Source organism: Gossypium raimondii, chromosome 12, assembly GCF_025698545.1.
Source record: "Gossypium raimondii isolate GPD5lz chromosome 12, ASM2569854v1, whole genome shotgun sequence".
Classification (NCBI taxonomy): Eukaryota; Viridiplantae; Streptophyta; class Magnoliopsida; order Malvales; family Malvaceae; genus Gossypium; species Gossypium raimondii.
In genome coordinates this window covers 6,622,862-6,641,893 of record NC_068576.1, presented here as the reverse complement: position 1 = coordinate 6,641,893, position 19,032 = coordinate 6,622,862, and the positions used below count along the sequence as shown (strand labels likewise).

General features: G+C 30.5%; 1 protein-coding gene across 1 annotated transcript; it reads right to left on the bottom strand.

Moving 5' to 3' along the window:
* Window positions 1–11,106: 11,106 nt before the first annotated feature.
* On the bottom strand, window positions 11,107–14,839 carry LOC105763052 (eukaryotic translation initiation factor 3 subunit B). The gene is made up of 11 exons (XM_012581097.2): window positions 14,652–14,839; window positions 14,348–14,585; window positions 14,110–14,256; window positions 13,499–13,627; window positions 13,260–13,388; window positions 13,087–13,170; window positions 12,879–13,003; window positions 12,577–12,775; window positions 11,957–12,489; window positions 11,711–11,819; window positions 11,107–11,597 (listed from the first exon to the last, which is right to left on the bottom strand). Exons 1-11 carry the CDS (start codon window positions 14,771–14,773, stop codon window positions 11,265–11,267), a joined length of 2,148 nt encoding a protein of 715 aa, XP_012436551.1. The 5' UTR covers window positions 14,774–14,839; the 3' UTR covers window positions 11,107–11,264.
* Between the last annotated feature and the right edge of the window lie 4,193 nt (window positions 14,840–19,032).

Below are 19,032 nucleotides of genomic sequence, written 5' to 3'. Positions count from 1 at the left end.
AAAATGTGGGGTTTGCATGAATCTTCAAATGCTTCATTCATTTCTCTCTCCTCTCCTTAATGAGTCAGTGTGTCCAGCGTTAGTAGCTATTGGCAAAAACGGCATAGGTAGCCGCTGCCTCATCTCTCTCACCTAATTCATTTATAATGCTAGAATGCAGTAGGAATTGGCAACATAATGGCAAACGACATTTACCTATTCATATATTTATAGGAGTAGACTAAAAGGGAAAGCTCCTCCAATCATCAATTTAGTAAATGGAGGAAGGAATAATAAAGAAATGGAGATGAAAGGAAAGTGGTGACGAGGAGTGATTAGCATGCAGTGCAACGTAACTTGTGCCTAATGACACTATGCATGCTATGGCCTGGGTCCTGGTGGAACATTAGGCTTACGTAGCTTATAGTCTTCGTCCACTGAAATTGCAGTTTCTCCTACCCTACACTTAGCCCTGCCACATTCTTTATTTCTTTTTAATTTTTATCTGCTCCTTCTCTCCCTCTCTCTCTCCTATTATTATCAACAATTTGTATTTTTTCATCATTAAATGTCACGGTTGAAAATTAAGTTGTAATAGATGGATAGACATGTTATACGGGTAAATTAGCAATATTCTCTAAAATCTAAATATTTTTTAAATAACGAAAAAATTAATTTAAAATTTTAATTATTTTTATAAAACAGTATCTTTTCCCACTTATATTACATAAAAATATGATATGATGTTTAAATTAATGTTATTTATATCATTATTTAAAGGATGGATTGAATTAATTTTACCGATTGAATTAATATAATTTAGTTACCGAACTTCAATTTAGTTAGAAAATTATTTAAAAATATATTTTATAAAATAACAAACATCATTATCATGAAATTTTTATTAATTTATATTTCATGTAAAATTTAAAAATATATTTAAATCTGAAACATTATAAATTTTAATGTCTTGATTTTGCTAATTCAATCAAAACCTCTTTAATTAATATATTTGTTAATGATTTTAGGAAAAGCATTCAAAACATCAGGGGTTTGGGTTTGAAAATATCCCACTTACCCTCCAAGTTTGATGGAAATTACACTAAACAAATAAATTTCATTTATTTTGAATCTTTATATTCAAAAAATTATAATTCCGTTCAATTCTTCGAATGAATTAAACTAATTATCAAATTTTCAATTATTTAATTTTTTCATTTAAATAATCATTCAAAGAAATTAAATTAATCCCAAGTCACCTCTTACCTGTTTTGGTAATTCATGCAATCTAATTTTCATTCATCATCTTGTTCATTCATTCAAAGCTTCTTATTAATCAATTCATTTAATTTTATATAGTGAGCTGGCTAAGGGACCAATTGAACGTATATAATTAGGGCTAAAATAAATTGTAATCAAGTTCCGACTCTTCATCTACTAATGACAAATTTTTTTGGTTGTGGAGTCAATCCATTAAAAATATCATGATTGAACTCCTCGTTATATACCATTAGTAAGGCTACTTAAATCAAGTTTTTATCCAATGACATTATCATATATGTGTTACCCTTAAAAGATATTCATGATCCATTTATGTTAAAATCCATTCACCTAATCTGATCCATTTTATCTCATTATCACCATTGTATCCTCTACAACAAACATTATCATTATCTATATCAATAATGATTAAATCATTTGTCTCAAACAAATAACTCATGACAATGTTCCATTTTCATATACAATGCCGATGAGAGGTATCGTTTACTCTTTTTTATCAAGCTATGATTCCACTATTGTGAGTGAAACCATGACATGTATAAGTCATGTACCCAACATAATAAGTTTTTGCCAACTATCTTAAGAGCAGAGGTTTTTAATATATAAAAGAACATAACTCATACATGAATGATTATTCACTTACTCAAAACTTAGGTAAATTACACTATGAACGTCATAAGTGAATTAAGTCATAAACGAATTTAGGATAAATTCAACTTGGTACTTATTCGATGTGTTGTCTATCCAAACAATCACATTTATGTCTCAAATTTTTGAGTCAATCTAGCTCCAATAGCCAAGATAGGTGATAAGCACTCATATTAAGATGTTCAGGCGTACAACAGGTACGTGACCATTAATGCACACTCATACCTCATCAATGGCACAAAATTTCAATATTTTTTGAAAGATTGCTTGGACCATCATCTTTTCCCTTTTATTTTTCATTTGGTGGTTATAATAATTAGTACCATCATGATAACAGTAATTATAGCGTCCATGACCATATCCATGACCACAACCACAACCGTGACTATATTTCTTTCATTTCTATTATTATGTATGGTTGCATTCACTACTGGGAATGAAGTTGAACTAGCAGGATGACTTTCATGATTTTTCATTAATGCATCTTTATCCACCAAAAGGAATGAGATTAATTCAAAGTATTTTAAAATTTTTTTTTCAGGATATTGTCGTTGCAAGAGCACATTAAATGCATGAAAAGTTGAGAAAGTTTTCTCTAATAAGTTCTTATCGGTTATTTTTTTCTACACATATTTTTAATTGAGAATTTATCTTAAATATTGTGAAATTATATTCAATTACTATTTTATAAATCTTGCAACCTTAAGTTCATTCAATTATAACAAGCTTTTGGTTCTAATGGTCATATCTCTCTTTTAGGCTATTCCACAATTCAAGTTGACTTTTTATAGTCAAATATTTTGTTTTCAATCTTTCATGAAAATTATGACAAAGGAAAATCATAGATTGGGCATTATCCTATTTAAAGGTCTCATTCCCATGCATAACTATATTCCCGAGACTTTTAACGTCTAGGTAAATTTCGGTTTTTTAACACTTATGATAAATAATTCTTGCTTAATATGTCAAGGACCACAAATTCAAGTTTTTCAAGGTTTGACATGGTAATTGATAATATAAAATAATGATAACAATTAGGGTATAAAATGAATCAATTATTAAGTATGAAATGATAGGATTGATATATTCAATTTCTCAACTAACCAATATAGCATATTTTGGGTTGATCCTAGACTAGCTACAATCAAATAACTTGCATTTTTTTTAGTAAATATCTTTTTGTTATTCATTGAGTGCGTGTTTCGGTGCAAAAGTAGAGGAATGAGGGGAGGAAATTTATCCTAATGCATAAAAACTAATTCTTTCAAATTGAAATAATGACAGGAAAGAAAATGGGAGAGAAGTGTTTGTTAGTCCAAATTATATATGTTTCAATTGCTTTATTTTCTTTTCTTTCACATTTTAACTCTACCAAGCAATGGAAGAAAATAACATTGATTTTTCTTTCTATTTTTTCATCTGTTCTATCCAAGTACAAATGATATAAAAGCTACTAGGTTACTCGCATTCTATTAGTATATATTTGATTATTTACTTTAATGGTATATGTAAATATTCATTTTGTCTCAGCCCAATTTGAGGCCCATTTAAATTTTTGTTCTCTCTTGAGCTGTTTGAAGTCCACTTAATTTTGGTAAATTTGAGACCTTTTTTTTCCTTTCCTTTTTGGGCCAGTCAATGGCCCAAATTATTATTATTATCATCACTACTACTATTATTATTAAATACTATTATCATTTTTTAGGTTTTTCATATTTTTGTTCTTAAAAAAAAGGGTAAAACAACAACAACAAGCATTCTATTTCTTTTTTTTTTCTATCTTTTTTTTGGTCATAAACATGTTATAAGGGATCGGGTTTTGGGCTCTGATGAAGGGGACGTTACCAGACCGTCGATCCTCCGCCCCTAAGAACCCCCAAAAATCCTATTTTTTCCGTCTTCCTTTCTAAAATAAAGGTTTCTTTTTTTTTTAAAGGGGGGTTTGATCTTGGGAAAAGTTTTCATTTTTTTAAAAAAAGAAAGTTTAGATTTTAAAAAATAAAAATATGTTTTTTTAGTCATTTTAAAGAAGTTTAAATTTTAAAATAAAATTTTGATTTTTTCAACTATTTCAAAATAAAAGCTTTGAATTTAAGAAAAATAGTGTTTTTTTAAGAGAAAGTTTAGATTTCTAAAATAAAAATATGTTTTTTAGTCATTTTAAAGGAAAAGTTTAAATTTTTTAAAACAAAGTTTTGATTTTTTTTCAACTATTTCGAAAATAAAGTTTCGATTTTTAAGAAAAGTAGTAATTTTTTTAAAGAAAACTTTGATTTTGTAAATAAAAATAAAATTCGACCATCATACGCGGCGGCTTTACCACCGGAGGCCGGAGAGCCGTTGAACTCTTCGATGGTGGAGCCATGGCCAACATAGAAGGAGGAAGAGAAAGAGGAAGTTTTTTTTTTTTTTTGAAAAACAAATGATGTTAAAATGAAAGAATGGATATTTTTTTTTCATTTATAGGTGCTAAAAATCGGTGATTTATTCTCACCCCCTTACTTTTTAAATTTACAAAAAATACCCAATTTTTTGCAGCACCGCCCTCACTTTCTGGCATATTTACACCCGTAACCATTTTATTTTTTTCAAACATTCGATTTAATTTGAAATATAAAAAATAAAAGCAAATTAATTGCTACATCAGTCCTTTGCCTTCCACACTTTTTATCTTTTAGTCCCAAAATCAAGCTATGTCATTTTATTTCCATTTTAAATAAATTATTTACACTTATATCTTCCCTTTCATTTGCATTTACACCTTATATATTTAATGTCAATTACGCACTTTATTTTAATATTTTATATTTATTCACACTTGTATAATTTTATTTATTTTCATGTCAATTTATATTTATGTTTTTTACATTCCCTTACATACATTTTAATATTATTTATTTATGTTACTTTGATTCTTTGATTGTATTATGAATAAGGTGTATTATTGTTATTATTATTATCATCATGTTAAGGTCTTATTTATTTCATTTATTTAATCTTTCTTTTTTTATTGCTATTTTGAAAGAGTTTTAACTTTTCATTAACTTTAGTCAATTTAATTAATTTTCCTATTTTATTACAATTCGTTTTAAAAGAGGGAACTTTAGGTCATTTTCCATCCTATAATTGTTGACATGAAGTTAGTTAAGTAGGTGTTACATTTTAATGAAACCGTAAAGTTTTTACATTTGGATTTAGGTCAGTCCTTAAGATCTTACCTATCATTTACCTTAGAAAAATTATAAATAATATGTAAGATATTATTTTTAGGGTTTTAAATTAATTTTAAATATCGTATAGGATTCCTCTTTAGAATATTAAATTAATATGGAAAAATTCTTTAGAACTTTATTTAAAATTAAAACTAAATATTTTTATAGGTGAATTGTAAATCATGAGTAGGTCTTTCTAAGTGTTTTATTTTGGAAACTTTTTAAGAAAGCTAATAAATGTTATTTAAAACATATTATTTCAAGATTTTGACTAATTTAACCTTAGATCAAGAATTTTAAAGTAAGATAAATCATAAACCCGACATAGGATACTTTCGTAAGATCTTGACAGTTCAACATTATTAATTAAATCTTAAAATAATAATAATAAAGGATCGAATAAGTTATAGATGGATTTTAATATTTCTCTTGATTCATTAGTAATTTCTAGGTTTGTTTTAGAATTCTAAAATAGAATTAATTTTAGGAATTGAAGGTATTTTACTAGAATTATTTAGGTATATTTTAGGGTTCTGTTAAAAGTAAAAATCTTTAATTTAAGTTTCAAATTAGATAAGTTTGGTGAACACATCTTAATCGAGTTACAAGTAAACCAAAGGCATTTTCTTTAGAGTTTTTATTTAAGATTTTCATAAGATTTTAGCCTAGATTAAGAAATTAATATGTTTCAAAAAAACCTAGCTCCTAAGACCTCGTACACTACACCAAAACAGGTTTTTAGCGGCGTTTCTTTAGGCCTTTCACAAGCGCCGCAAAAAACGCCGCTATTGACAACGTCGCTAACATTTGCGGTGTTTTTCCTACAAACGCTAAAGAACATGACTTTTAGCGGCGCTTTTTCTATAAACGCGGCTAAAGAACATGACCTTTAGCGGCGCCTTTCCCACAAACGCCGCTAAAAATAATGAGTTTTAGCGGCGGTTTTTTTAAAAACGCCACTAATTTTGGAATATTTGTAATAAAAAAATTTCCATATTTTCAGCCCTCCTGTAGCAACAAATCAAAAGCAACCAAATCTAAACCAGCCAAAAGTAATAAATATATATAATATTTTAAATTAAAAGAATAATATAATATAAATATCAATAAATAAAATATAATTCATATTATTTTTACAAAAATGTTAAAAGTTAAAATGATAAAAATATTTATACAATACACTATGACAGCGGATGTTGCGACTGCTGAAACATCTTCATCATATTCTGAAGTTGCTGTTGGAGTTCGTTGTACTTTCTGCTCTGCTTTGCTTCCCTCGCTGCAACCTCTGCTTCCCTCGCTGCCGCCTCTGCTTTAAGTTGTAGTTGGAGTTCTTCATATTTCTTTTGAACCTCAACTGTGGTCGCTTGCATCTGAGCCATCTGGTCTTTTAACCTCTGAACTTCAGCTTGAGCCTGACTCCCTGAAGGCATGTATTGCTGCGAGCTGGATCCAAAATATTGGGTTGGGTTAACAAAATATCCTTGAAATCGAACCCGACCATACCTTTCAGGACCCAAAACTTCAGTAATAATTTAGTTATCAATGTCTTCAAGATAAACAGAACTATCACTGGAAGCAATCGCTTCGTACTCCACCTTTTTATCCTTTAGTTTTTCCTAATAAATAAATCACATAGTTAGGAACGCAATATGAATTAAAAAAACAAATGCAACATAACTTAACAATAATTTCATTACAAGCAATGAATTAAACCGTTAGAAAATAAACACTATAAATAACAAAAACAAGTCAAATTGTATTAAGTGAACGTACCATAATTTCTGCAGCTTCAGGAGTCAAAGGAGATCCATCTTTCTTCCTATGTGTAATGTCAAAAAGTTGAAGGCGTCCAACTTTTTGACCTGACGATAGTTCCTACAATATAGTAGAAAAAATATTATTTAATGGAAAGTAATACATATTTGACAGTATTAAAAAATTAAAAATACCTCGGCCTCAGCTACACAAGCAAAACTTTTCGACCCAGCTGTGTGAGTGAATTTATGTTTCTGCCTACTGCTTTTTCCAACTCGTTCATGATCTTACGTTATGAAATTATTAGTACGTAAATAGTAAATACTATAAACCAAAATAATTACAAGAGTTTGGAAATACATCATACCTCGCCTTTCTTCGAATGCCAAAATCTAACCGCATCTTTCTATTGGTACCTCAGCATACCCGGTGGGACATTTTGCAATTTCTCTTCGAGGGTTGTTTTTGTCTTATAATAATCTTTCTTTAAAGTACTTTTATGGTCTCTCCATCTTTTTCTCAATGCCTTCTTTACATAAGTATCCGAGACCTCTAAAGCAAACCGCGCCTACAAAAAACACAAGTTAAGAAAGTAAATATAAATGAAACTTAAACCCAAGTATTACAGATGACATTAACGTTTCGTTACCTTAATACTATTGAGGGCTTGGTTTTTGTTACTATCGGGCATTTGATGCCATAAGTCGTAGTTGATAGGCAACATATTTGCATTTCGTGCTATAATGCCCAAGTATCCTGCTAAAAGTCGAGCTTCTAATCCAAAAGGCTGACCAAAAATGTTTCTGCATACTTTGACACGCTTGACTAGATCTAACTCGTATAAATCTTTAAGTAGCATACGTCCTCGACCTCTGCGCGTCCCACCACTTTCAGCTGAAAAATGATATATTATAATATAAGAATTTGAAAAATAAATCAATTATAAGCGAAACAGCGATGTTTTGCAAAACGTTAATTCACTTTTGCGGCGTTTTCCTAAAAAACACCACTATTAGATTTTTTCCAGTACAGAAACAGCGTCGCTTTGGGAAAATTTAATAAATCCTTGCGGCGTTTTTTTAAAAAACGCCACTATCAAATTTTTTTCCAGTACAGAAACGGCGCCGCATTGGGAAATTTTAATAAATCCTTGCGGCGTTTTCTTAAAAAACGCCACAATCAGATTTTATTCCAGTACAGAAACGGCGCCGCATTGGCAAAATGTTAAAAATCCTTGCGGCGCTTTCAGTAAAACGCCACAAAATTATTTCATTCCTTTACAAAAACGGCGCCGTTTTTACATATTTTAAATCATATTTACGGTATTTTTCTGAAAAATGCCAGTATAAAAATTATATTCCTCAACTGAAACGATGGTGTATACAAAATTTTGAATATATATTTGCAGCATTTTTTGGCTTAAACGCCGCTAATGTTACCTTTTCCATTTACAGAAGAAACGCCACTAATAAATTCAATTATTGTAATGAAACGACACCGTTTAGGAAAATTCTAATGCATATTAGCGGCGTTTTTGCTATAAACGCCAAATCTCACATATTTATTTTTATATTCAATTAGTGTATATTGCATATCAATTTTAAATTAATAATCTTTACAATTTTTTATTATCTCTTTTACACTTATATAAGAACTTATTTAATATATAAATTAAAAAATACTAATTACCCTAAACCTTAAACCCTAATCAGACCTCGAATCTTTAAACCCTAAATCACTAACTATAAACCTCTAATCTCTAACCCCAAACCCCTAATTAATCACTAACCCCTAAACCTTATTTAATATATATAAATTAAAAAATACTGATTAAATAAAATACTATACTCTAATTCGACCCTTAACCCTTAAACCCTAATCAGACCTCGAATCTTTAAACCCTAAATCACTAACTATAAACCTCTAATCTCTAACCCCAAACCCCTAATTAATCATTAACCCCTAAACCTTATTTAATATATATAAATTAAAAAATACTGATTAAATAAAATACTATACTCTAATTCGACCCTTAACCCTTAAACCCTAAACCCTTAAACTCTAACCCATAACACGTATCCCCTAACCCCTAAACCTTATTTAATATATAAATTAAAACACGCTAATTAATCTAAACCCTAAACCCTAACCTAACATCGAACCATAAACCCTATAAATCCCTAACTCTTAACCTCTAACCCATAACCCCTAGCCCCTAACCCATAAACCTTAAATCGCAATCCTTAAACTAGAATCCCTAATCCATAATCCCTAAATATTCCATAATCTATAAACATTAAAATTGTAACTTTAAACCGGCCTTAAATCTTAAATAAACCCTATACCCTAAACCATATATATATATATATATTAAACCCTAAACTATATATAATGATAATTAATTAAATATTTTAAAATTAATACTACCGTACTTTTACAATTATATATGAAATTATTTAATATATAAATTAAAAACCAATCAGTCATGTACCCAAAAAATTTTAAAATTATTTTAAATAATAGTATTTTAATTTTTTCATTTTAACAAATATTTTTCTATGTTTTTTACTTTAAATTATTTCTACGTGTTATTATTTCAAATTTATCCATTTTTAACAAATATTCAATTAAAAATAAATTGAATTTTAATTAATATAATCAAACAAATTAAAAAGTAAATAGATAGATAAAATGTTTTTGCGGCGCTTTTTCAAAAACGCCACTAAATCCTGAGCATTAGCTGCGCTTTTCAAAAAATGCCTCTAAAACCACGAGCATTAACGGCGGTTTTACAAAAGCGCCGCTAAAACCCAGAGCATTAGCGGCATTTTTTCAAAAACGTCGCTAAAACCCCGAGTATTAGCGGCGCTTCCTGAAAAACGCCGCTAAAGCTCTGCGCAGTTGCGGCGCTTTTTAAAAACGCCGCTAAAACCCCGAATATTAGCGACGCTTCTTCAAAAACACCGCTAAAGCTCTGAGCATTAGCGGCGCTTCTTTAAAAACGCCGCTAAAGCCCCGAAAGGTTATGTTGTTGGGCTTAAGTTTTTTGCGGCGTTTTTTAGGCGCTTCCCTGAAATCGCCGCTAATGCTCAATCTTTAGAGGCGTTTTACATAAGGCGCCGTTAATGCTCAATTTTTAGCGGCATTTTTTGTCCAAACGCCATTAAAAATACCGCTAAAACCCTGATTTGGTGTAGTGGTAAGAGTGTCCCTGGATAGGCGTTGTGGGGGTGTTATAACCTTCCCCACATGTAACTGTACTCCCGAACCCGAAATTTGGTGATGAGATCGAGTCTAGACTTTTAGAATTTTTTGTAGTATTAATTCTGAACTTTTAGACGATAGATGGCTAAGTAGCCTAGCCCTAATTAGTTAGTGGCGACTCTACGTAAATTTAAGCCCTCCGTGTCTAGCATTGCTTACTAGGCCCCCGTACCCTTATGTAGGCAATGTTATGACAGTATATAATATTTCAATTACCATTGTGTGCATGTTAAATGAATGTAAGACATAAAAAAAGGCCAATTGTTAAGCATGTATTTCAATTACATTGATGAGACATAAATGAAATTATGAATAGGAACCTTGAATTAATCATCCAAAAATAATGAAATTATACACCAGTTTTATGTACTTACAAGAAGCATGTATTTTAATTTAGAGTTGCTTTTTCAACAGAGATGTTGCATTGTTTAAGTATATATCCACTTAAAAGAAAAGAATGATTATTGAGTAAATTGAGGTGATAATGTAGTATAGAAGTAGAGGAAAAAATGTAGTAAAATAAGAGAAAAGGAACACAATGATAAAATAGGTATATAAGAAACATGCAAGCATCTATTTACAACCCAAGACGTAAATGCATGAGAATATATTTCTCATAATTTCTTTGGGAAAGGTTACTTCAATTATTTCAGTATTTGACAAATTATTACCATCAAATTGATTTTAATATTCTGAATTTTTTAGAAAGAATAATAGTATATTAAAATCATTATATAGTAATTTAACTTAACTAAAATTGTCAATGTACATTTATGCTTAAAAAGTTTTATTAAAAATTAAAGTGAAAAAAATTAGCAGAAGCTAAATAGCAGTAATTAACTAAAATTCTATTAGAAACTAAATAATATATCATCATTTAGAATCTTATTAAAAATTTATTTACTATATTAGTTGAAAATTTTCACTAAAATGCCTAAATCATGGGTATCACAGTCAAAACAAGTTGGAAAAATATGCAGGGACTAATTTTTGCATTGCCTCACACAATCATTTATAAATAAACACAAAGTGTTAGCGCGATGATCAAAAATTCTAAAATAAAAATAGCCGAAACATCATCTACTCCACTCCTACATACTGAAAAATCGTGTCCTAACCAACTCACTCTTCAAAAAGGACTTCTTCGGAGAAGTCCAAGATTTCCTCAACTTCAACTTCTTTAGCTTCGTATTCCTCTTCCTCGTCACTTGCTTCTCCATCCCTCAACCTCTGCCTCTCCAACTTCTCTTCCTCACTTGCCCGCCTCCATTCGCTTATCCACTTCTCCCATTCTTCCTTCAACATCCTTCTCTTCTCCCTATCCTGTTCGCTCAATAGCATCGAAACATCCTGGTCCTCTGCATCATACTTCTTACTGTACTTCTTCAAGTATTTTAATATCTCTTCCTCCTTCTCAGCGCTCAAGAAGGATGGGGGCCTTGGGCGCCACAAGAACTGTCATTTTCCACAAAACAACCACAATCATGATTCCGCAATGCCAGAATAAACTATCTAACTGCAACCGACCATTCATGCTTTTATATTATTATGTACAATAATTCAATTACCTGGAAGAAATGATCCTTCAGTATCCGGTAGAGTAGCTTACCATGAAACGACCATATATTGAAACCATTTTCCATTTCATGAACAGATGTTACTGCGGTTGCAACATATCTTTACAATAATAGAGCCAGCAATTGTTAGAATAAAATTTTAAGCATAATAAATTTTTTATTTTAAAAAAAAAAAAAAAAAGATGAACAGTAAAGAATCTCAGTTCAGTTAAATGTCATCAATTTTTATTGGCTTACCTTCCAGTGGGATCCCATTCAATATCTGTGGCCATAAAATGTTCAGCAGTTGCCATTGTTTCAAGCTCATCGACATTAAAGAATTCCAACTGACCATTGAACCCCTTCAATCCAGCAAGTACAATAAAACGGCCACCAGGTGACCAGAATAACGCATTTGCCTGCTTGCCTTTCAGAGTAGTGAGCTTTGAAACTCGGCCCAAATTGTGCGATGATTTCATCGAGTAAAAGCTAATATCAGGCCTTGGATTATCCCCATGTATAACAGCAAACCTGTGCCCCTTGGGCTCCCAAGCAAAAGCGATTATCTTATCATTTTTATTATCAAGCTCCAAAACCTCAATTGGTATGTCCCTTTCCTTGATGCGAAAGAGCTCAAAACCGGTATAAGTACTTTTTTTTGTTTTCGTGTATCGGTCAGCTTTTACAGCAAGATATTCACCGTTGCTTTGCCAGTACATTTTGCAGTCGCTGACGCTGAAAAGATTCTTTTGCCTCAATTCCACTTTACTGGGAATTTGAACCAGACTCACCTGAGAAATACATGCAAGTTGCATATTAGTTGACATCAAGTCTAAACTCATAAAATAATGGAGCCTTTCAAAAGAACAAGCAATTACCCTAGCAGGCTGGTTTCCACCTCCAAGTTCAGGAACAAAAAGTGCAAGAATGGGATCAGTTGGTGACCAACTGAAGTCCACAACGTTTTCAACCTTCAAAGATTTTTTGTCAATAAGGCTAAAAGTCTCTGTTTCATAAACAGATATCATATTTTTCCCAAGTTTGGCAAAATACTTGTCCTCTTTTCCGCCTCCCCATCTGGAACATGACAATTCTAATTCTTTACACACAAGTATGCTCACCAAAAATGAGAAGAGAGGAGATGGTTGAAGATAAAATTAAAACAAAAGACAAGAATCACCTGAAAACAGGCCAAGAAACTCCAGCAACACCACCAGCTCCTCCAATTGTAAATTCATCAGCACTTCCCTTAAAATCTCTCATCACTTTTCCAGTTCTCACATCAAAAATGTTTATCACAACCCTCTGAATGCAAAATGTTATATCAGAATCTGCATTGGAATAGAGAACAGGATTTAAGTAACAAGAGATGAGTCTGAAAGCCTCACATTTGCATCATGAGGATTGCTTGGTTCATGGCTGCTGTAGGTTACCAAAAATTTTTCACCAGGAGAAAAATCAATAAGCTTAACCTGTATTATCAGTATCATTGCAGGTTAAAAACGAGGAAAAGGTGAAAAGAAAACTTCGGAGAAAATGTTAAACAAAGCCTATTTCTGACCTGAGGATGGGCATAACGCATTAGACGATTAAACGTATTTGCACCTCCCCAAACTGCTGCTCCTTGCCTGTGAACTGTTGCCAAGTATGTCCCCAGGGGAGACCACTGCACAAAACTTTCGGTCCAGTACTGTATGCAAAAACATTTTATAATCAATTATATCCATTAAAAAATGGCTGTTGGAAATGAAAAACAGATAACCAAGCTGCAGTATTTGATACAAGAGGTAAACTACTTACACTGCGTTTGTAAACGAGCTCGGTTTTAGACTGCCTTGCATCATTCCACAGAACTTCAGTGTCAGTACCAGCACGAATTACAAATTGATCTCGTGCCTTTTCATCAGTAAGCCACTTTTGAAGATTTTCCTGTAACATCATCAAAGTAATAAACAGGAGCTCAGAGAGAACACAGGTGTGTTAGGAGTTTAAAGACTTGAGATTAACAGGCACATAAGATGGTTAAATAGTACTTGCAGAAACAACTCTTATAGCAATAAATTCAACATAATGCCACAAAAGAAGAAACTGCAATAGTTAACTTTTGTCTAAAACCTTAAAGCAAGTATGCCAGTATAGAAGAATTTCAAATATTCAGCACTGATCCTGGCCCAAATTAAATCAAACCATCTTTTACAAATTCTAGATGTTTTTATTTAGTAAGACCCCATAGCTACAAACTCCAAGATGAGACAAATTATCAGCAGCTTACTATCAATGTTTCAACCAAGTCAGTATATGTTAGAACAAAGCTTATCAACATTCCTACTAAATATGGGTGTGTGTGGCAATTGCAAGGAAAACGTAAACCAAATGCATTTACAACCAAAACATTGAATTGAAAATATTACCCCAGGCGTGTAGGGTTTAATCTCAGGAGGAGCCCATTCATCCGGAACTCTCATGTACTTATCAAAATCATCGAACATATTAACAGCAAAAATATGTGCTCTATCCAACTTGTACCCATTGGTCTTCTCCTTAGCAAGCTCAGCTTCCTACATCCATAAGGAATCAAAGAAAAGCAAATAAAAAATTGAAAGGTAAGAGAACATAATTACCAAAATCCAAAAGCCATAAAAGCCGAACCTGTGGAGTATTGTACTCTATAAAACAATAACCTAGGGTTTTCTTAGTCTCAGGATCAACAGGCATCCAAAGGCCATCCTCCTTAATGACTCCAATCTGACTATAGATTTTCCGAATGACACCCTCGAGTTTCTCAAACTTTTCACGAGGAACAACTGGGAGATTATCCACTACAATAACGTTTCCAAACCCGGAATCGAATTCCAATTGATCGTCATGGTAAACATCCTCATCATCACTATCCAGAAGTGAAAATCAGATTTGTATTTTTTTTTTTAAATAGAAAGAAGATCGAGTGTAGTACCTGACGATGCCACAATCTTCACCACGAGGAAGTTGAATGGAATTGAAATCGATATTCAAATCGATGGCCATGCTAGCAGCCTTCGCCTCTATCTCGTTCATTAGCATTACCTCCGCCGCCATAGTGAGCTATTTCGGATCGGATGGAGGAGATAGTGTTTTTTGATAGCTTTATGTAACCAAAAAATAAACAATATTTTTGGGTGATTTAAGTACAAATAGGGGTTGGTTTTCCCATTCTGTCTAGGGTTTTCAGATGAGGGGTTTGGGCTAACAGACGAGCAAATGAAAAACCAAAATTACATTGTTGTCGGCCCAATTACTCTTGGACTCATGCTAGAGGTGTTCTTGAATAACACGAACCTAAGTACAATATTAACATATTTTATTTTTATACAAGTCCAGTCTAGTAAAAACACGTACATCTCCACTTAAAAAAAAAAGAGAAGAAGAATATTTATTGTAGAAGTCCTTGAATAAGTGATCTATAAATAAATAGTAGTATAAGAAATTGTGATCGTTTTTAGAAAAAATCGGACATGAAAACACAGAGGATTATTAGTAGGAGTATAGGGTTAAGTTAAAAATTCAATATTGAGTTTAAGGACTAAATTGAATAAGTTAAAAATTATAGAGACTAAAGTGCAATTATTCTATTTTTCTTTTGATGGAAAAGACTTAATGACAATTTTTTCATTACTTAAAAAATCAATAGTTTCATGATAGCTTTTAAATGATTTTTTAATTAAATAATATTTTAATAAGTAATAATATTTTATTAATTAATATTATAATTATAATACATAACAAAAAAAGAGAAAATTTATCTTTCTCATCTTTCTTTCTTTTCACTTCAAAATAAGGGAAAGAAAGAAAAATATTCTTCCATCATTTTCCTTCAAGTGTAAGGTATGGTTTTTCTTCAAAACTTTTTAGATTTTGAATCTTTGAAGTTTGCTTTACATATATATACCAATATTTTTTATTTTATCAAATATTTTGAAAGTTGCTATTAAAGGACATTGATGAAAGCTTAGAAAACTTAAGTGAAATAGATATATTTTTGGATAGGAAATTATTAGAAGATGAGTTCTAGCTTGTTAGAAGTGTGAAAAAGAAACAAAAATGGATGAAAAGTTTATTTGGTATATTTTGCCAGGGAAGTACAAAACATTGACCACTTTGTGTAATATTAGTGCTAAATGATAGCTTGTGAAGCAGTGAGTACTCTGGTGTAGATGGAATTTAAACGGATAATCAAGTCGGAATATATGCGAATTTCGGACTAGAAAACTTAAGTTGTCAATATGAATAATCATGCATATTTAAGTTTTTTTTTTTTAGTTTTAATTTTAGAATGGACAAATGATGTTGTTTTGTATTGAATTGCTCCTATTGTAGCTAATAACGAAGCGAACATCTTGAAGGAGAAAGGCGAAGAAAAGGAGTAAAGGGATTAAAACTTCGGTTTGTGCTAATATCTTATTTTCATTACATAAAGCTTTAGAATATTTAATTTAATATGACTAGTTATATTTATTTTATTTTATTTTTATGATTTTGGATGAGCTTGAATAATTTAGTTGATATTTATAAAATTATGTTTCGAGATGATTATTGTGTTTTTCATAAGACTAAATTAGCGAATTCATGGTTATGATTTAGATTTGAGTATTATGATTTTAGATGATTGAGTAATAAAATATTTAATATGTTTCAAATTGGAAGCCTATTTTACATTAGGCGATATGTGATTTAAATATGAAACAGAATTGAAATGAGAATTATATGAAAATAGAATTGAAATGGATCATGAAATTTGGTTTTTACCCCATTTCACTAAGTTAGACTAAATCAGATATAGTTGGCATGTCATAGAGTCTTTATGTCAGAGAATTTAGATCTCCCAAATTCCCAAAGGGTCGTGGGCAATCCCAATTCCTAGAGGGCCGTGGACTACTCTGATAGTCATCGTTGTCGAACAACTCGAGGTGGCGAATTCGTGTATCTGGTTATGAGTTTAAACTTTAGTATGGGGTCTAAATTGAAAGAAAAGTAAAAACAAAACTTGAATTTGTTTGAATTTCCATATTGTGCAAAATAAATTAATTAAGCGATTTTGAATTTAATTAAAAAATTTATATTCAATTTGTCAATATCAAAATATTAAAGTTTATTAATATTAGAATTTTCTTTTATTGTGATGTTATTAATGATATTTATAATCATGTTTTAGTTTATTTTTATCAATTAATTTGTGTCAAATACCTATGTAATGATTTATATGATATTAGCACCACTGAGCATAAGAATTGCTCAGCGTACGGTTTGTTTATTTTTTAGTGCGCAGGTAGTTAGATTCGTTAAATGGCTCCAGCAATATCCAAATAACCGAAGTTCAGCTCAAACAATATTGATGAAGAGTTTACTTTATAGTTGATGTAAATGGCATGTACCGAGGCTTATAAATATATAATATTATATCGTAAACTAAATTTAAATATTTTCATTATATTTTCTTAGCTAGTATTTTATAACTAATGTTTTGATAAAATAGTAAAACATAGAAATCTAGTTTATTGATATGTTTTGAGAAATCGTAGTGCTAAGAATTGATTTGGGAGATAATTTAAATATGAATATTTTGTGAAAATCTAAATTTTGCATGAGGTTTTATGTAAAATAGACAGAAATGCTGCCGAAATTTTTATAAAATAATTTTACCACTATGTTTCCTTTTCAAAAAAAAAATAGAAAAGTGAGTTGCTTCGGCCACAAAATGTGACATTTTATATTCAGATCTAACAAGTGGGTCGGGTATAAGGTGTCACAAAATATGAGCTTACAATTTTATCCAAATTGTCTGTGTTTACAAATGACTAACCCATACCATGGTAAGTCCACCGATATTATTTTTAATTTTTTTAAGAAGATATATTTATATTTTTAAAATATAAAATAAAATAATTTTATATATAATTATCATAACATTTTTAATAATTTAATATTTAAAAATTCAATAAAAATTATATAAATGTTTACAATTTTTTGTATAAAATTATTTCAATTTCTTTCATTTTAACGTTTCAACTTTTTATTGTGGTTCTGATCAGTGACGGAAATCGTTTCATTTCCTTTTAATAAAATTTCTTCTACACCCTTTTAAAGCAGAGATTAGTTATGGGTAAAATTTTCAATGATCCTAATCACTAGGAAACAACTTTATTCCACCATATCAAGCTTAGATTTAAAAATAAAGTTTTTAATATTTTTATAAAATAAAATAAAATTTGAAAATTCTTTTTGATATTCTGGCGAAATTTGAGCTATTTGATCTTGGAAATCGATAAAAGAAAATATATGATTTTTCCGACATAAAATTTTCCACTAAAATAAAGAGAAACAGAGGTAAAATGATCTTTTTTAAATAAAAATAAAAAAATCTCTTCCGATTGGCTTTTGTAGTTGCAGTTAATGGAGAAATTGCAAGATAAGTCCCTTCGTGTTTTCTTATTATTTTCGTAAGGCCTTCTAACTTATTTAATTACAACCTAGGTCCTTCCTATTTTATATTTATTTGAAAATTCGAAATTTCAGCATAATTAATTTCAACATTTGACCCTACATGTTTCTTAAGATAACTTTCAAGGGTTTTGTTTTTAAATTCATAAGTTTAGTCCTGTTTTAAATGCTTTAGAAATTTGAAATCATAACTTGATTATTTGCCTACTAAGTCACTTTGTCTCCACATTTATTATAAACTTTGAAATTGATCTTCTTCTTTTTTTTCTATTATTTCATTATTTTAAAACAATTTTGAAGTTTTTCCAAAATTTTACATGAATGATTGCTTACTGTTTCAAACATATAATATTTTTAAATCTAAAACGTTGAAAAATAATTTAAAAAATAAAATTGAAATATCACTTTATCAATAATATTAAAACTAAATTATTTTTAAAATGGTTTTTCAATTGAAGGGTTTCTATGTAAGTTTCGTTGTCATTTTTCTTTGGTTTCGTTTAATTTTGTCTTGCTTTTGTGAGATCTTGATATGCTTATTCTAGACCCTATAAGCCTTGCTTTTGCTTGAGAACCCAAGGAAGACCCCTTCATTGCTCTTTTCATCGAACTTCCATTGGCATTCCCTGTCTCTAAGAATATAGTACACATTGCCAAATAGATGGAAATAATTAACATTAGGTTTCTTACCACACTGTAGTTCATATGGAGTTGAGCAGGTCTTTGGCCTCAAGTGGACTTTGTTGATGACATAGGCAATGGTATGAACTCCTTCTACCCAAAACATGTAAGTTATTCCCTTACTTTTCAATATTACTTGAGTAATCAATTATGAATTTGTTTTTCCTTTCTACCACTCT